The sequence below is a fragment of the Sorex fumeus genome, unplaced genomic scaffold (genome assembly GCF_029834395.1).
Source record: "Sorex fumeus unplaced genomic scaffold, SorFum_2.1 ptg000098l, whole genome shotgun sequence".
Lineage (NCBI taxonomy): Eukaryota > Metazoa > Chordata > Mammalia > Eulipotyphla > Soricidae > Sorex > Sorex fumeus.
Window position 1 is genome coordinate 72614592 of NW_026606155.1, and position 16416 is coordinate 72631007.

Genomic DNA, 16416 nt, shown 5'->3' on the forward strand with positions numbered 1-16416 from the left:
CTGCAGGGGGAAAGACTTAGTAGTCTGTCTGGTGGAGTAAGGACTCACTGAACACTAGGTGAGTAAGGACTCACTGAACACAGGCAGGAAAGGACAGACTTCTCTGAATGGATTTTAGACATTTGTGAAGGGAGAGAGAAGTGTGATTGCTTGGAAGGCTAATAGCAGGATTCCCCTTTTGGTTAAAAAAAAATGCGGGATTCCCCTTTTGGTTAAAAAAAAATTCCATATATGTACACCTGATCCAGAGAGCATCTAATGACACATGAGTGGATAGAGAAACCGTGGCACAGACATCAGTGGGATATTTCTTGGCTGTAAGGAAAGATGAGCTCTTACCTGTTGGTAGGAATGGATGGAACTGGAGGGCGGCTGTCATGTTAAGCAAGCCAGAGGGAGCAGGACACATATTGGAAGATATCACCCATCTATTGGGTATAAAGAAACAAAGAAAGGGTCCAGAGATGGGCCAAGCACAAGCATGCAGAAGGCCTGGTACCCTATCCAGGAGCGACCCCTGAGGGGCTGGGGTAGTTTTCGAGCATTGCAGGCGTGGCCCCCAAATTAAAAAAAAAAAAGGAACAAAGAAAGGGAAGAGATAATGGTAAACAAAACAAACACCCTTAGGCCAGAGAGATAACTCAGAGGGCTGAGCCCAGATGGGGGCTGTGGTCCTGGGTTCCATCCTGGTACACAGCCACCAGCAGTCAGCCGCCAGCACAAACACTGGAAACAGACCTTAGACTAGACACAGAACAGAGGATGGGGATGGGGAACAGGGGGTAGTGGATAGGAAAGGGGACTGTCCCTGACAGGTGAAGGGATATTGTTGCTTTGGTAGTGGGGGATGGTGTGGTAACATTGTACCCCTAAATCACAAACATTGATACTTTAAAAAAAAAAACCAATCTAATCTCCTTTTCTCCTTTTGGGTCTTGAGTCATACCTGGTGGGACTCAGGGACTGCTCCTGGCTCTGTGATGGGAGTGACTTTGGAGGTGCTCTGGGGGGTCATACCTGAGCCTCCTGCATGGAAAGCCTGAGATCAGCCTGTTGCACTTTCTCTGGGGTATTGTCTCAATTCAAGAAATGTTCAGGGGTGACAGTCGGGGAGTGATAATGCCCTCCAGGGACTTTCATCCTTTCCTTTTCTGGTCGTAGAACAACCAAAGAGGGTTAGAAAGGGTGCAAGAGAGGACAGACTGTGGGGTTTCAGACTGGACAGTATGCTAAAGGAACTTTGAGTACCAGCCCGAGTGCCATCTACAAAGACAGCAAAAATGACGTGTTTCCGCCCCATGCGCAGCTTCCTCTATTCTGGGCCTATCCATGAAAGCTTGTAAATTTTCCCCCATATACGTTTAGGAAATCGCCATAAACTTTCATTTGGGCAAAGTTTATTTGGTATTTAGGTTTATCCCTCAAGATTCCCGATTTGTTCTCTTCAGGGTGGAAGGAAGCGGGAGCCGGTGGGGCAGCGGTCCAGGCCTTTCCTCTTTTCCTCTGAGGTAGCTGGCGCCTTGGTCTTGGGGTACTGCCCACCCTCCCCACCCCCTGAGGGAGCCGCCAGGGCTCCTGCTGTGTGGGGAAGTGCGCAGAGATCGCTAATCACGAGGGCAGGGGCTGCTTTTACACTTCCTCTAATCTCAGCCAGTGAATAAGCCTTTGTGTGGCCTTTCTCGCCAACCTTCCTGCCTTTCTGGGGGTGAGAGAGAAGTGGGGCTCGGGTGGGGCCCGAGCACCCAGAGGGCGAGCTGTGCACGTGCATTCGTGCATTCCTTCTCAGCCGCTGCCCCGGCCCCCGCCAAGGTAGGTGCCCAGGCCTGGCATGCCTCGCTGACGTGGGTCCTTTCTCCTGGGTCCCCAGAGCTGACAAAGGAGATTCCTGAGTGTGAGGCTCCTTATCACGCTAAGTGCTGAGCCTGCAGCTCCTGGCTGCCCCTTTTGCAGATGTGAAGGGCCAGTGAACCTTGGACCCAGACAGTTGCTTAATACTCCTTTCCCCACCCCCTCCGCCCTTCTTCTGATTCGACTTAAATCCCCAAGCCAGCGCCTGCCTTTCCTTTTACTGCTGGTGGAGTCAGAGGAGCGAGGACCGCCCACCCTCAGATCCTGGGCGCTCATCCCTGCCACTGGTTGCTGCCTCGGGAACCCGCTTCTCCCCAGGCCCAGAGAGTGAGTGTTTCCCTGCTCTGCTCAGCCCTGCTCCCCTGGGCTCTGTGTCCTGTCCCTCTGTCTCCGCTCTGTGTCCTGTGCCTCCCCGAGACCCTCGTTTCTCTGCACCTGCTTGGCCAGCCCTGCCCGGGTCTCTCCCTCTCTGCTGCTCCTTGCGCCTTGCTGCAGCACAGCCCTTGCCCTGTCCTGGTGTGGGGTGCTCCCGGTCTGGCAGCCACTCCTGGGTGGGGAGAAATCTTTAGATGCCTGCGAATCCAGATGGATCTCTGGGGGATCAACTTCAGGTCGGGGCCACACACTGGATGCCTACTTTTCATTCATCCAGTTGATTTTTAATTGATTGATTTGTGGTGCCCATGATAGAGTTGAGGTCTCTTGCATGCAAGGCATATGCTTTATCGCTGAACTATTTCCCTGGCCCTCACTCATCTTTTTTTTTGGGGGGGGTGGTGAGGGGCATGCCACTATGCTGACAGTGGGAGATTGGAATACTCTGGGCTGGGCAAAGCAAAGTGGCAAGGTGGGTGGATGATTTGTTTTCTTTAAAGACAGATTTTTTTTTTTTTTGCCTTTTGGGTCACACCCAGCAATGCTCAGGGGTTACTCCTGGCTCTGCACTCAGGAATTACTCCTGGCGGTGCTTGGGGGACCATATGGGATGCCGGGGATCGAATCAGGGTCGGCTGCATGCAAGGCAAATGCCCTACCCGCTGTGCTTTCGCTCCGGCCCCAAGACAGATTTTTTTTTGCTAGGATTTTTTGGCAGGACTGAAGCCCTCTGCTAAGAAGGGTTTGCCCCTTCTCCGTCGTCTTTTTGGGTTGCATCTGGTGGTGCTCAGGGCTGGCCTCTGTGCTCAGGGCTGGGCTCTGTGCTCAGGGGTCACTCCCCGTGGCACTTTGGGGATGATGCAGTGCTGAGGATCAAACCCAGGCTTCCCACATCTAAAGCATGACTCAGCCCACTGAAAGGATGTTGAGCCTTGAGATTTCGGATTTTGAGCAAGAGATTTGTGGTTGGGGCATGGCTCAAAGGGCGGGAGTGTAGGCTTTGCGTGCAGGGGGCCTGGGCTGTAGCCCTGGTATCACATGGTTTCTTTAGCACTGCCAGGTGTGACCCTGCAAAGCAAAATGTAACAAAAGAGGTGACAGGCTTTAGGTTTGTCAGAGCTAGAGTCTTTGGGGGAGGAGGGGTGGGGAAGGAGCAGTATTGGGAGAAGGACCCACGGTTGAGCTTCTCAGAAGCATGGTTCCCAAGGTTACATCTCAGCACAGGGGACAAGGAGAGAGAAACTAGAGAGAAAATTGGCTTTGGTGAGGGTTGGTAAGGCACATACACATCCCGCTGGTCATCCTGAAGGCAGGCCGACTGTCTTTCTTCTGTCTATCACAGCAGAGTGGCAGGGTTAGAGGTTTGTTTTTGTTTTGGGGTCATATCCATCAGTGCTCAGGTCTTACTTCTGGCTGTGTTTTCAGGGATCACTCCTGTTGGACTGGAAGGGCATATGGGGTGCCAGGGATTGAACCTGGTTTGGCCGCATGAAAAGCAATCACTCTACCTGTGTAAGATTGCTTCAGCCCTCAGAACTTCGTTCATATCTGACAAACCAGGTGGCTAGCACCTAGGGATGAGAAACAGTTTTTCTTTTTTCTTTTCTTTTTCTTTAAATGGGGGAGGGGGTGAATGCTTTCCCTTGGAAATTCAAGTTGGGGGCTGGCAATGTGGCTCAAGCAGGAAGTGAGAGAACATGTATTTTTTTGTGTGTTTGACACTCCCTCCCACCCCCCAGTTCTGCGTGCCCCATCTCATTTCTAGTAGTGGCCCTAGTGGCATCTGAGCACCTTTGGGTGCCCCCACAACTCTTCTCAAAAAGCTAGGTAAAGATTCAGTTTCTTGGGCCAGAGCGATAGTACAGCGGGTAGGGTACAGCGGGTAGGGTAGGTTTGCCTTACCTCTGCTAACCCAGGTTCAATCCATGGCCTCCTGTATGGTTCCCTGAACATTACCAGAAGTGATCCCTGACCACTGAGCCAGGAGTAAGCTCTGAGCATGGCCAGGTATGACCCTCAAACTAAAACAAACAAACAGCAACATCATCAGCAACAAAAGATCCAATTGTTTTTTTTTTTTTGAAAGGGAATTGAACCTAGGCCTCATGCATGTAAGACATGAGCTGTACCACTGAACCCATTCCCAGCCTGGGGGCGGGGGCTGTATCGGAGCCAACTGAAGAAGGAGTTAGTGAGAGGAGGGGGCAGGAGAGAGGCCTCTGGGGGGGGTGGCACAGGGGGGTCATACGGGGTCACCTAGACTTCAGAGTATCCCCTTTCTCTTCCCTAGAGGGCCATGCCAGGGAGCTGGTGACGGCTGCGCTCTTCCTTCGCCATGGCTGACGGCACTAAGTATGCGAAGGCCCCCCAGCGGGAGGGGGAGCCCAACTCTTCGGCGCCCGGGGACCCCAACTCCGGCACAGAGCAGGTGGCGCTGAAGAAGGAGATCTCGCTGCTGAATGGCGTGTGCCTGATCGTGGGGAACATGATCGGCTCCGGCATCTTCGTGTCCCCCAAGGGTGTCCTCATGTACAGTGCCTCCTTCGGCCTCTCCTTGGTCATTTGGGCCGTGGGGGGCATCTTCTCTGTCTTCGGGGCTCTTTGTTATGCAGAACTGGGCACCACCATTAAGAAATCTGGGGCCAGCTATGCCTACATCCTGGAGGCCTTCGGGGGACTCATGGCCTTCATCCGCCTCTGGACCTCCCTCCTCATCATCGAGCCCACTAGCCAGGCCATCATCGCCATCACCTTTGCCAACTACATGGTGCAGCCTCTCTTCCCGACGTGCCTGGCCCCCTACGCTGCTGGCCGCCTGCTGGCCGCTGCCTGCATCTGTGAGTGGGGGTGTGAGTGGAGTGGGGGGGTGTGGGTGGACAGGGGCAGGAGTTGGCTAGAGAGAACAGACCACAGCAGTGGGGAGCAAGGAGAAGGTGGAGTGGAGGCCTCTCACCCTTTCGGGTTGTTCCATTTTTTTTTCTTTTTGTGTCACACCCGGCATTGCACAGGGGTTACTCCTGGCTCATGCACCCAGGAATTACTCCTGGCGGTGCTCAGGGGATCATAGGGGATGCTGGGAATCGAACCCGGGTTGGCTGCGTGCACGGCAAACGCCCTACCTGCCGTGCTATCGCTGCAGCCCCTTGGGTTGTTCCATTAACGTGTGTTGTGTGAGAAAACTCAAGAAGTGCCAAAGAGTTTTGTGGAAAAAAAAAAAAAACAGCAATTCGCCTTCCTGCTGACTTCCATGTCGGCCCCATTGACAACGTGTGAATCCTTCCTGATTTCTTTGCTCGCTTCTTTAAGGATGTAGTTTTGTTCTGCTTTGCAGAACATGAGGTGGTACAATTCTATAGTTTGCTTTTCTTTCTGGGGGTGGAGATGGGGCCACATCCAGCTGTTTTCTCTAGGTTAGGGATCACTCTTGTCTCCTGGCTCTGGGCCCAGGGATCCCTCCTAGCAGTGCTCAGGGATTGAATGCCAGGGATTGAAGCAAGCAAGGCAAATGCCCTCCCCGCTGTGCTATCTCTTCTGCCCAGTTGTACAGCATTAGAGCTAATGCTGCAGTGATTGCATTTTTTTGTTTGTTTTGTTTTGTTTCCCGTGGGCTGGATCAGAGCTTTTCGATTTAAAAATGAAAACTTTCCCTCCTCTCCCTGCCCCTTTGCTGTTGCTCTGCTGACCGGAGGCAGTGCTCCTGGCTGCAGGGCTCATGGGGTTTGCACACACTGACCCAGGTGGCATGGGCTGGATATCAGACACTTTGTCCTCACCCCAGAATCACAAATGGTGGATGGCGCCCATGGCCTTGTGCCTGCAAGGAGGCCACTCCTCATGGACGCCCCCTCCCTGGGCACTATTTCAACCTTTCCCTGTGCTTGGAATCCACAGGGAAGGGGGCAGGGGGTCAGATTTTTACTGTTTATTTATTTAAAAAGTTTTATTTATTTATTTGTTTTGAATCACCATGAGGTACAGAGTTACAAAGCTGTTTATGATTGGGTTTCAGTCATACAGTGTTCCAACACCCATCCTCCACCTGTGTACATTTCCCAGGGGTGTGGATTTTTATTTTATTTTATTTTTAATTAATTAATTAATTAAAAATTGAATTCATGGGGCTGGAGCAATAGCACAGTGGGTAGGGTTTGATTCCCAGCATCCCATATGGTCCCCTGAGCACTGCCAGGAGTGATTCCTGAGTGCAAAGCCAAGAGTGACCCATGTGCATCTCTAGGTGTGACCTGAAAAGCAAAAAAAAAAACAAAAACAAAATACCCATTTTAAATTTAATTAAATAAAATTAATTTAATTAATTCAATTTAATTTAATGGAGTGCCAGCAAGCTACCAAGAGTATCCCACCCACATGGCAGAGCCTGGCAAGCTCCCCGTGACGTATTTGATATGCCAAACACAGTAACAACAAGTCTTACAATGGAGAGACTGGTGCCCGCTCGAGCAAATCAATGAACAATGGAAGGACAGTGCTACAGTGCAGTTTAATAATCATAGGCACACTGTGCCCTTCCCTTCCCTCTGCCCAGGCAGCAAGGATGGCACAGAGGCTGGGGCATATGCCCCCAGCAGCGAGGACACCAGTCCTATGAACGATTTTCAGAAAATAAAAAATACCCCAGAGACAGGTGGTGTTCTTCTCCCCACACTGAGCCTCAACACACTCCAAATTTCAAGACTTTATATATACCATATCTCTGTGCCCCGGGGGAGCCCTAGCCATCCTGCCTCTAAAGCCACTTCATTAGCTCAGACCCATTCCACCCAGGCACCCACTGCTGCCACCCCCAAGGGGGTCGATTTTAAGTTGTCATTTTATGTTATCCGGAAGTTTTCATAATTAATTCCTTTTTTGGCTTGTTTGTTTCTGGGGACAAGCCCAACCCAGAGCCAGGGGTGGAGTTATCTCTCCAGTCCCCTTTTCACCATTTTTCAAATAAAATATGAAATTTGTGTGTGAGACCAGGCCCCCTGGAGGTAAGGTACCCAGAAGGTGGTCTCCTTTGGGTGCCTCTCTTCCCACTTTGGGGATCCCAGGAACTTGGGGCATCCTCCCAGCCTGCTCCAAGGGGAAGTGCAGACATTCTGCCTAATTTATGGGCCCACTGTTTTATTTATTTATTTTTATTTATTTATTTTTTAATTTTTTAAGATCTTATAAAGTTTATTTTATTTTATTTATTTTTTTAATTAGTAAGACACCATGAGGTACAGTTGTAGACTTACAAACTTTCATGCTTGGGAGGGGGCCACTGTTTTAGAAGCAGTTGCAGCAGTGGTCCAGGAAGTCTGTGCCAGAGACAACTGACCACAGCACCCCTCTCCAGTCAGCCTTTCCCCCCACCACTTATTTTTTGGGGTCGGGAGTGTTGGGAATCAAACCCAGAGCCTCCCACATGCAAGGCATGAGCTCTACTGCAAAGCTGCACCCGCGGCTTTTAGCATTTTCCCTTTCTATCTCTTCGCTCTCTCACTGTCTGCGAGGTCCTCCTTGGCCTGTGTGTCCTGGTGTAGCTCACTCCCTCGCATCGCCATGTGTTTGGGGATGTTTGCTGTGCGCAGCAACAGCCAGGGTGGGGTAAAAGGCGCTGTCCTGTGTTGCAAGAAGCTGGTATTTGCCCCCGAGGCCTTAAATATGCTCTCTTTTTATCTTGCATCATTTATAGATTATCTGGTAGGTGGACTCTTGGGGGAAGTAGTATTTGTATAGGGTCAGCAAAACTTTCAGGATGCTTGAGTTCCTTGAAGCATCAGAATGGCATTGTTTTACTTATCTTACTTATTTGGTCCTATCCCATGGTACTGATGGCTTACTCCTGACTCCGTGCTCAGGAATCACTCCTGGTGGTGTCTAGGGGACCGTTTGTGGTTTTGGGATTCAAACTGGAGCCAGCCACATGCAAGGCAAGAAGTTTACCTGCTGTACCATCTCTCCAGCCCCATTATTTATGATTTTGATCTGTGGCATCTTTGATAACTGTCAGTCCTGGAATCTGGCCTCGTGTCACCAGGCACCCCCTTTTTACTTTGCTGCTTCTCACGTGGGAGTAAAAATGAGCACAATCTCTTGTGTACTCACACCCACAGGCACCTGCTCATCTTGGGACATGCAGGCCAGATAGACAGTTGTGAAGAGTCTGTGGAATAGAAGACATGGAGTTTCGTGTATGGGCTGACGGCATGTTTCTGAGACTCCTGGTGGAGACGAGAGAACACCAGTGGCTGGGCTCAGCAGCTGTGTGACCTTAGTGGTGATAATGGTTTCTTCCAGGCTACTGTGAGAATGAATGGAGATTACAGGAAATTGCCAATCACAACTCATTATGTACGAAATTACTTTCCCCTTCTCTTGGCAATTGATAGGTCTTTCCCTCTTCCTGCTTCTTAATTTTTTCTGCAGCGACTGTGGTTTCATAAGCGAGGTCTTGCTGTATATATACCTGGACTTTGTTCTATCCTTAATAATTTCAGAGGGTCACAGAGATCTGGAAGAAGGTCCAGAAGGGCAATCAAGATTGTAAGAATTAAAGGGCCTATGATTCATGAGTTCTGTCCTTCAGCTGTTGTTTGACAAGCACCCTCTACAGTCAGAGGCTGACCCTTGTGAGGACATGCTGTTTTGTCTCAGGACTTGGCTGAATCTTTTGATTGAGCAAGAGAAGGGCCTTAATATAGAGCTTTCATTTGTTCACAAAACACACAGGGCATATGATGGGTTAGAGAGCCTATCTAGTGCTGGGAGACAAAGAAAACCAAATTCAACACTTGTCATCTCAGCCTGTGGTCAGGAGGGAGACAAAACATTGGCTGGGAATCTCTGGACAGGGAGAGAGGCCCCCAGGGACCCAAGTGAACACTTTTCTTCTGAGAAAACTTAGGAAGATGCCTGAACTGAGCTTTGGAAAGGTACCAGAGCTGTCTCGTAGGACATTCTCTTGAGGAAACTGCAGGTGAAAAGATGCAGAGGGGCAAACCAGTAGAGAGAGTTTAAAGAATTCCAGGGGGTTAGTATGGCTGGAATGTGGGGTGGGAGAAGGGTGATAAGGTCGACATTAAAAGTGTAGCCCTGGGCCAGACCAGGCTTTTATGACGTGTATCAACAAGTAGACTTTATTGTTATTATTTAAAACAAAACAAAATATGTGCGTTTCTCCCTTCTCTCCCTTGATGTTGAATTAACTGTGGGTTATCCACAAGCTTGCACACACAGGCTTGCACACTCTGACTTGTGGTGGTGCTCCCTGGGGTTGTGCATCAGGTTGTGGTGTTTGCACATGAGCTCACTAGGGGTCTCCCTCACTCAGTTATTACTCATTCTGTCTTGCTGGGCAGCTCACTCCTAGCCTCCTAGTGATGCTTCCTCTGGGAGTTGCACCCCTTGAGTTGCGGAGATTGAATGCCTCATCTGGCTGGAATGTGGCTGCAAATCTGGAGACCACAGGCTGCAGTGCGACCCGATGCACACAGCAGAGCTGCTGGACTCATCTGGGAATGGGGCTCACTGCCTTTCACTTGTGGGGCAGGTGCATTAGTCATGGAGCCATTTGCTGGACCCTAAACTTAATCTTTTTTTTTTTTTGTGGGAGATGGGGAGAGCGAGGCCAACTGGTATGCTCAGAAACTATTAGTAGAGATACTAGGGGATCAAATGTGGTGCAGGGGGGTTGAACCAGGGTGGGCAGGATGTAAGGCAAGAGCCCTACCCCCTGTACTATCTCTCCAGCCTCCTAGGCTTTATCATGAAAGTAGGGGAACACTGTTAAATTTTTTGGGGGGCACACCTGGCAATACTCAGGGGTTACTTCTGGCTCTGCACTTATGAATTACACCTAGCAGTGCTCAGGGTACCATATGGGATGCTGGGGATTGAACCCGGGTCAGCTGGATACAAGGCAAATACCTATCAGCTGTACTATCTCTCTGGTCTCAGGACCACTATTAATTTTTAATGGGGGAGTGAAGTTGATTGCAAAAAGAATTCTGGTGCTCACGAGTGTTTCTGGAAAAGCCGGGAGACAGGAACTGAAGCCCAGATCTTGTGAAGTGTGATATTGGCCTTGGAAACAGATGCTGGGAGGTGGGGAAAGAGAGCTACAGGGCAAATGTCTGGGCCTTGTGGATGGGGTGTCGGGGCTCTCTGAGGTGAGGCTAAGCTGGTAGTACTTGGGGAACTGTATCTGGTGCCACGGACTGATCTGGGGCGGGCCACATGCAAGGCAAGGCATAAGTCTTAACTCTTGTACTATCTCTCCAGCCCAAGGTCATTTAATTTTGTTTGTGGGCCACACCCATCTGTGCTTAGGACTTACTCTTGGCTCTGCCCTCAGGGGGGTTGAACCAGGGTGGACAGGATGTAAGGTAAGTCTTTGCATTCAGGAATCACTCCTAGTGGTGCTCAGGGGACCATATGGGATGCCCAGATCAAACCCGGGTACCCGTTGTACTCCAGCCCTAAAGGTATTTAAGTTTGAATCTTTCATAGATTCTGTGTTTCAGGAACTAGGAAAGGGCTAAGTCATGCAGTTCTGGCCCAGGATCTCATGCCGGAGAGTCAGAATGCTGAGAAAGTTGGGGAATAGCTGGGCATTTGTTTCTCCTTCGGTTGTGTTAGGATCTTTCACTAATAGCTTAAATTTGGACCACATTGGGCTTCCCCAACTGCAGCACTAGGCCAGTCAGATTATTTACTTGGTAGCTGAAGGCTTCAAGAAATGTCTCAGTACCCAGAGAAGAAGCTGCATTTCCTGTGATGATCAAGCTGCTGAAGTCATATGTTGTGACTTATACTCTTCTCCAGGGTAGAAAAATTCGCAGAGGAACTTGAAATTTCAAGAGAAGAGACAGAGAGACCCCCTCCTCACTCCCACTTGATGGGCAGAGTCAAATTTACATCATAAGAGAGGCCTGTGGGAGGTGGTTAAGATGTCCTGTGATCTCCAGCATGAAGGAGTGGGTGGGCTTTCTCCTAAGGCAATGGAAGCCTCTTCAGATTTTTGGCAGGAGAATGAAATTGCTGATTTGGATTTTGGAATGTGTGACTTTCAGAAAGATTATCCTGACTTTAGTGTGCAGGACTAAGAGCAAGAAGTGCAGTCAGGGAAGATGATTGTGGCCTTCAGCTCAGTGACCTGGTGACAGTGGTCAAGGCCAGACTCATGTTTGAGGGATGAGGAGATGAATTAAGACTTGGGCACTGAGGGGGCTGGAGCGATAGCACAGTGGGTAGGGTGTTTGCCTTGCATGTGGCCGACCCGGGTTCGATTCCCAGCATCCCATATGGTCCCCTGAGCACTACCAGGAGTAATTCCTGAGTGCAGAGCCAGGAGTAACCCCTGTGCATCGCTGGGTGTGACCCAAAAAGGAAAAAAAAAAAGACTTGGGCACTGAATGGCTATGAGTAGAAAGTATTTATTTATTTTTCTTCTTTTTGGGTCACACCCGGCAATGCTCAGGGGTTACTCTTGGCTTTGCACTCAGGAATTACTCCTGGCGGTGCTCAGGGGACCATATGGGATGCGAGGATCGAACTCTGATCGGCCGCATGCAAGGCAAGCACCCTACCCGCTGTACTATCACTCTGGCCCCATATGAGTAGAAAGTTTGATAATGTGGAAATATGTAGATTTTTGGGTAGAAAAACTGTGTGGATGGTGGTGCGAGTTTGTGTGGTGTGTGTGTGTATTTTTTTTTTTTTTTGCTTTTTGGGTCACTCCTGGCGATGCACAGGGGTTACTCCTGGCTCTGCACTCAGGAATCACCCCTGGCAGTGCTCAGGGGACCACATGGGATGCTGGGAATCGAATCTGGGTCGGCCGCATACAAGGTAAACGCCCTACCTGCTGTTCTATTTCTCCAGCCCCTGTGTTTTGTTTTTAATTATTATTATTATTATTATTATTATTATTGGGTTATTTCAGGTGGTGCTCAAGGGTTATTCTTGCCTCTGCACTCAGGGATCACTTGTAGTGGTGCTCAGGGGACCATATGGGATCCTGGGGATTGAACTGAGGTGGGCTTCACACAAGGCAAGCCTCTTACCCTTGTACTATCTCATGGGCCCAAGTGCTAATTTCTCACAGGGGAATCCTGGGTACCAGAAGGTTTGAGAGAAATTGATGGGGTCAGTTTTGGGTAGGTTGAATTTAATGTGCTTAGTGATGTCTCTCAGTGACTGGAAATTCCCATGTATCTAGAATCATGGTAGTTGGGCTGTTGATTTTCTCTTCTGAGAATTGATGTCACAGGAGCAGAGGGCCTGGTCTTGGAACAGGATGTGGAAAGTGTGGAGAAAAGGGCTCAGGACAGCATTCTGAGGAATACCCTCATGGAGGGACAGGGATTGTGCAAAGAAGTTGAGAGGCATTCAGAGAGATAAGAGGGAGGCTGGGAGATGGTGGGTAGAAAAATGTGAATCAGAAGGAATCAGTGGCCAATAGTGTCCAATCTTCTAAGAGGTCAAGGTAAATAAGTGCTTGGTGGGGCTGCTTGGAATTATCAACCTTGAATTCACCAGTGAATTTAGAAAGAAGAAATTTTGGGCAATACGGGTGGAGTCGGATTTCAAAGGGATTATTTATTTAAAAGAAATAAAATCTCTTTTTTTTTTTTGGTGGGGGGGTCATATCTGATGATATTCAGGGATAATCCCTAGTGATGTTGGAGTGTCTTTTACTAACGTGCTCTGGGGATATAAAAATAACTTTACCGATTCTTTTTTTTTATTTTATTTTTTATTTAAATTTTTAAAAAATTATTGATGATGATTATTATTTTTTGCTTTTTGGGTCACCCCCAGCGATGCTCAGGAGTTACTTCTGGCTCTGCACTCAGGAATTACTCCTGGTGATGCTTGGGGGACCGTATGGGATGCTAAGAATCAAACCCGGCTGGCCTCGTGCAAGGCAAATGCCCAACTGCTGTGCTATTGCTCCAACCCTGCCATTCTTTTTTTTTTTTTTTTTTGGTGGGGGGGGTCATACCTGATGATATTCAGGGGCTACCTTTTACTCTGTGCTTGGAGCTCACTCCTGGCCAATCCTCACTCTGGGGCCAATCCTGATGCTCAGGGAACCATGAAGTCATGGATCAAATCTTGGCTTTCTACATGCAAAGCCTTTGATCATTTCTTTGAGCCCTGTTACCCCTGTTTCGCTCATATATCTTCAGTTGATGGGAAAGATAGATCAGCCAACCATTTTTTTTTCTTTTTGTGGTCACACCTGGCGATGCTTAGGGGTTACTCCTGGCTCTGCACTCAGGAATTACTCCTGATGGTGCTCAGGAGACCATATGGAATACTGGGAATTGAACACAGGTTGGCCACATGCAAGCAAACGCCCTACCCGCTGTGCTATCGCTCCAGCCCCAGCCAATCATTTTATATATACAAGGGATCACTTCTGGTGGTGCTCAGGGGACCATGTAGGGTTCTGGGGATTGTACCTGGGTCATCCCCATGCAAGGCAACCCCCCTGCCCGCTGTACTATCTCTCTGGCCCAAGGCAGCCATTCTGAAGCAATGAGGTTAGTATGGGGATGGGGGCAACTGAAGGCTGGATGGAAAGAAGGAAGTAAGGGAGGGAGGGGAAAAATTCTTCTGTGGACCCAAACATCTTGGCTCTGAAGAACAGGGCCAAATATGGAGCTGGATCTCTGCCTCAACCAGAATTTCCACCCCTCTGCATCAGGGATGGTGGTCTTAGGCTTTCTTCTGTGCTCTGTGGTACTCTGTGAGGAGGTGCTGGAGAGATAGCACAGTGGGTAAGGTGCTTGTCTTGTACGCTGCCAACTCAGGTTCAATCCCTGGCACCCCATATGGTCTCTAAAGCACTGTTGGAAGTGATCCCTGAGCATAGGGCCAGGAATCAGCCCTGGGCACCACCACGTGTGACCCTAAAACAAAACAAAAAGTCTCTCTGAGATGCATGAACCCTGGTGAGCAATCCTCGGTCAACATCCTTGAAACATCAACAATAGGAAGGCAAGAACGAGGAGGGAGGGAATGAAAGGAAGAGTCGAGCCCCACTCATTTATCCGTCAGCATGTGCCGAGCACTCACTCCATTCCAGGCTCCATGCAGACTGATTCAGACGTCACTGAAGGGCAGGTCGACAGTGACAAGAACCGGCTTTTATTTTCCTGGCACTTCTGCTATCTCACTGAGAGACAACTTGCTGGGTATGGGGTGCTGGGGTGGGGATAGATACCAGGATGCCTGGTATTCATTGGTGCCTGCGCTGCGCCAATGGAGGTTAGTCCTGGGATTGGAGGCGGGCAGGAAGGCAGCACGTGATCACACCAACAATGAAATCAGTCATGTGTGAGGTCAACCATCCATGCAGCTTGCCTAAGCATTAACTGCTGAGTGATTTCAAGGTCTATTAGCAATGCCAACCTATCTAGGGTGAGAGTTCATCCGTGCTAACACCAGGCCAGGCCTGCAAAGGGCAATGAGTCTCTCTGGCACGAGCGGAAACTGTATTTGCTCTCTGGAAATGGTCAGTCCTTGAACAGAAAATGATGAGGGAGTGGTAGAGATATGGATGCCATCTTCATGACGCCACTCTGGAGGGACCCCATTTAATAGATGAGGAATCTTCAGGAAAATAAATTTGGCCTGCCTGATTGCATGCCTTCCTCATTTCTCTTGTCTGGCATGGACTCCATCACCTCACTGGAAATATAACCAACCTTCCTCCCTCCCTCCCTCCCTCCCTCCCTCCCTCCCTCCCTCCCTTCCTTCCTCCCTCCCTCCCTCCCTCCGTCCCTCCCTCCGTCCCTCCCTCCGTCCCTCCTTCCCTCCCTCCCTCCCTCCCTCCCTTCCTTCCTGCCTGCTTGCCTGCCTGCCTGCCTGCCTCCCTCCCTTCCTTCCTTCCTTCCTTCCTTCCTTCCTTCCTTCCTTCCTTCCTTCCTCCCTAATTCCCTCTCTCTCTTCTTTCATCCCTCCATCCCTTCTTTCCTCCCACCACACCTTGCTGTGCTCAGGTGCTACTCTTTGCTCTGTGCTCCAGGGTCACTCCTGAACGTGTTCTGGGAATCATATGTGATGCCGGGGATTGAACTTTGGTCGACCACATCTAAGGCAAACACCTTAAACCCTGTACTTTCACTCTGGTCCATATGTTTCTGCTTCTAATCAACTTTGCTTATATTTGCCACTCTGATACTCCCCCACCCACACCTTTTTTTTCCCCTATCCCTCCCCTACTCATGCCAGAGATTGAACACCAGGGGCTCACCAAGGCAAGGCATGCTGAATCATATCCCAACTATTGTGGTCGAGTTGTATGGCCACTGTATCAGTCAGCCAGCAACATACTAAGAGCCCCTTAGAACAGACTACTATTCCCCCCCCCCCCCTTTTTTTGTGGGAGGGAGACACACCTGCTACAGGGTCACTCAGTGCTCTGGGGACCTTGCAGTACTGGGGTTGAACCCAGACCTCACATGCAGATCATACCCTCAGCCTGTTGAGCTGTCCCTCGACCTCAGATGGCTATTTTTTTTTTTTTTTGCTTTTTGGGCCCCACCCAGCGATGCTCAGGGGTTACTCCTGGCGGTGCTCAGGGGACCATATGGGTTGCCGAGGATCAAGCTCTGATCGGCCGCGTGCAAGGCAAGCACCCTGCCCGCTGGGCTATCTCTCCAGCCCCTCAGATGGCTATTTTTTTTTAACTTTTTTATTAGTGAATCACCGTGGGGTACAGTTACAAACTTACGAACTTTCGTGTTTGCATTAAGTCATACAACGATCGTTTACCCATCCCTCCACTAGTGCCCATCGTCCCCCACCAATTTTCCCAGTATCCCTCCCACCACCCCCACCCCATCCCCCACCACCCACCCCACCTCAGCGGCAGGGCATTCCCTTTTATTCTCTCTCCTTTTGGGTGTTGTGGTTTGCAATAGAGGTATTGAGTGGCCATCATGTTTGGTCTGTAGTCTACTTTCGGCACGTATCTTTCAACCTGAATGGGTCCTCCCAACATCCTTTACTTGGTGTTCCCTCCTCAATCTAAGCTGCCTTTCCCCCCAGCATGTGAGGCCGGTTTCCAAGCTGTGGAGTAGACTTCCTGGTCTTTTCTCAGATGGCTATTCTTTAGGGCAGTCTTTGTGACCGGCTTTCACATAGTAGCTTCTTCCATAAATGCTGGCTGCGTGAATGCGTTGTAGGTGC

At 49.8% G+C, this 16416-nt stretch overlaps 1 protein-coding gene across 2 annotated transcripts in view; it reads left to right on the forward strand.

The window, feature by feature from the left end:
• SLC7A7 (solute carrier family 7 member 7) overlaps positions 1-16416 on the forward strand; it is a 36595-nt gene that overhangs the window by 1996 nt on the left and 18183 nt on the right. Inside the window, exons 1-2 of one of the 2 annotated variants that reach the window (XM_056134018.1) lie at positions 2086-2175; positions 4514-5060. In XM_056134018.1, the coding sequence (XP_055989993.1) occupies positions 4559-5060 (502 nt within the window). In that variant the 5' untranslated portion in view covers positions 2086-2175; positions 4514-4558. Of the gene's footprint in view, positions 1-2085; positions 2176-4513; positions 5061-16416 lie in introns of those variants that run through there. The other variant, XM_056134017.1, reaches the window with a different exon arrangement.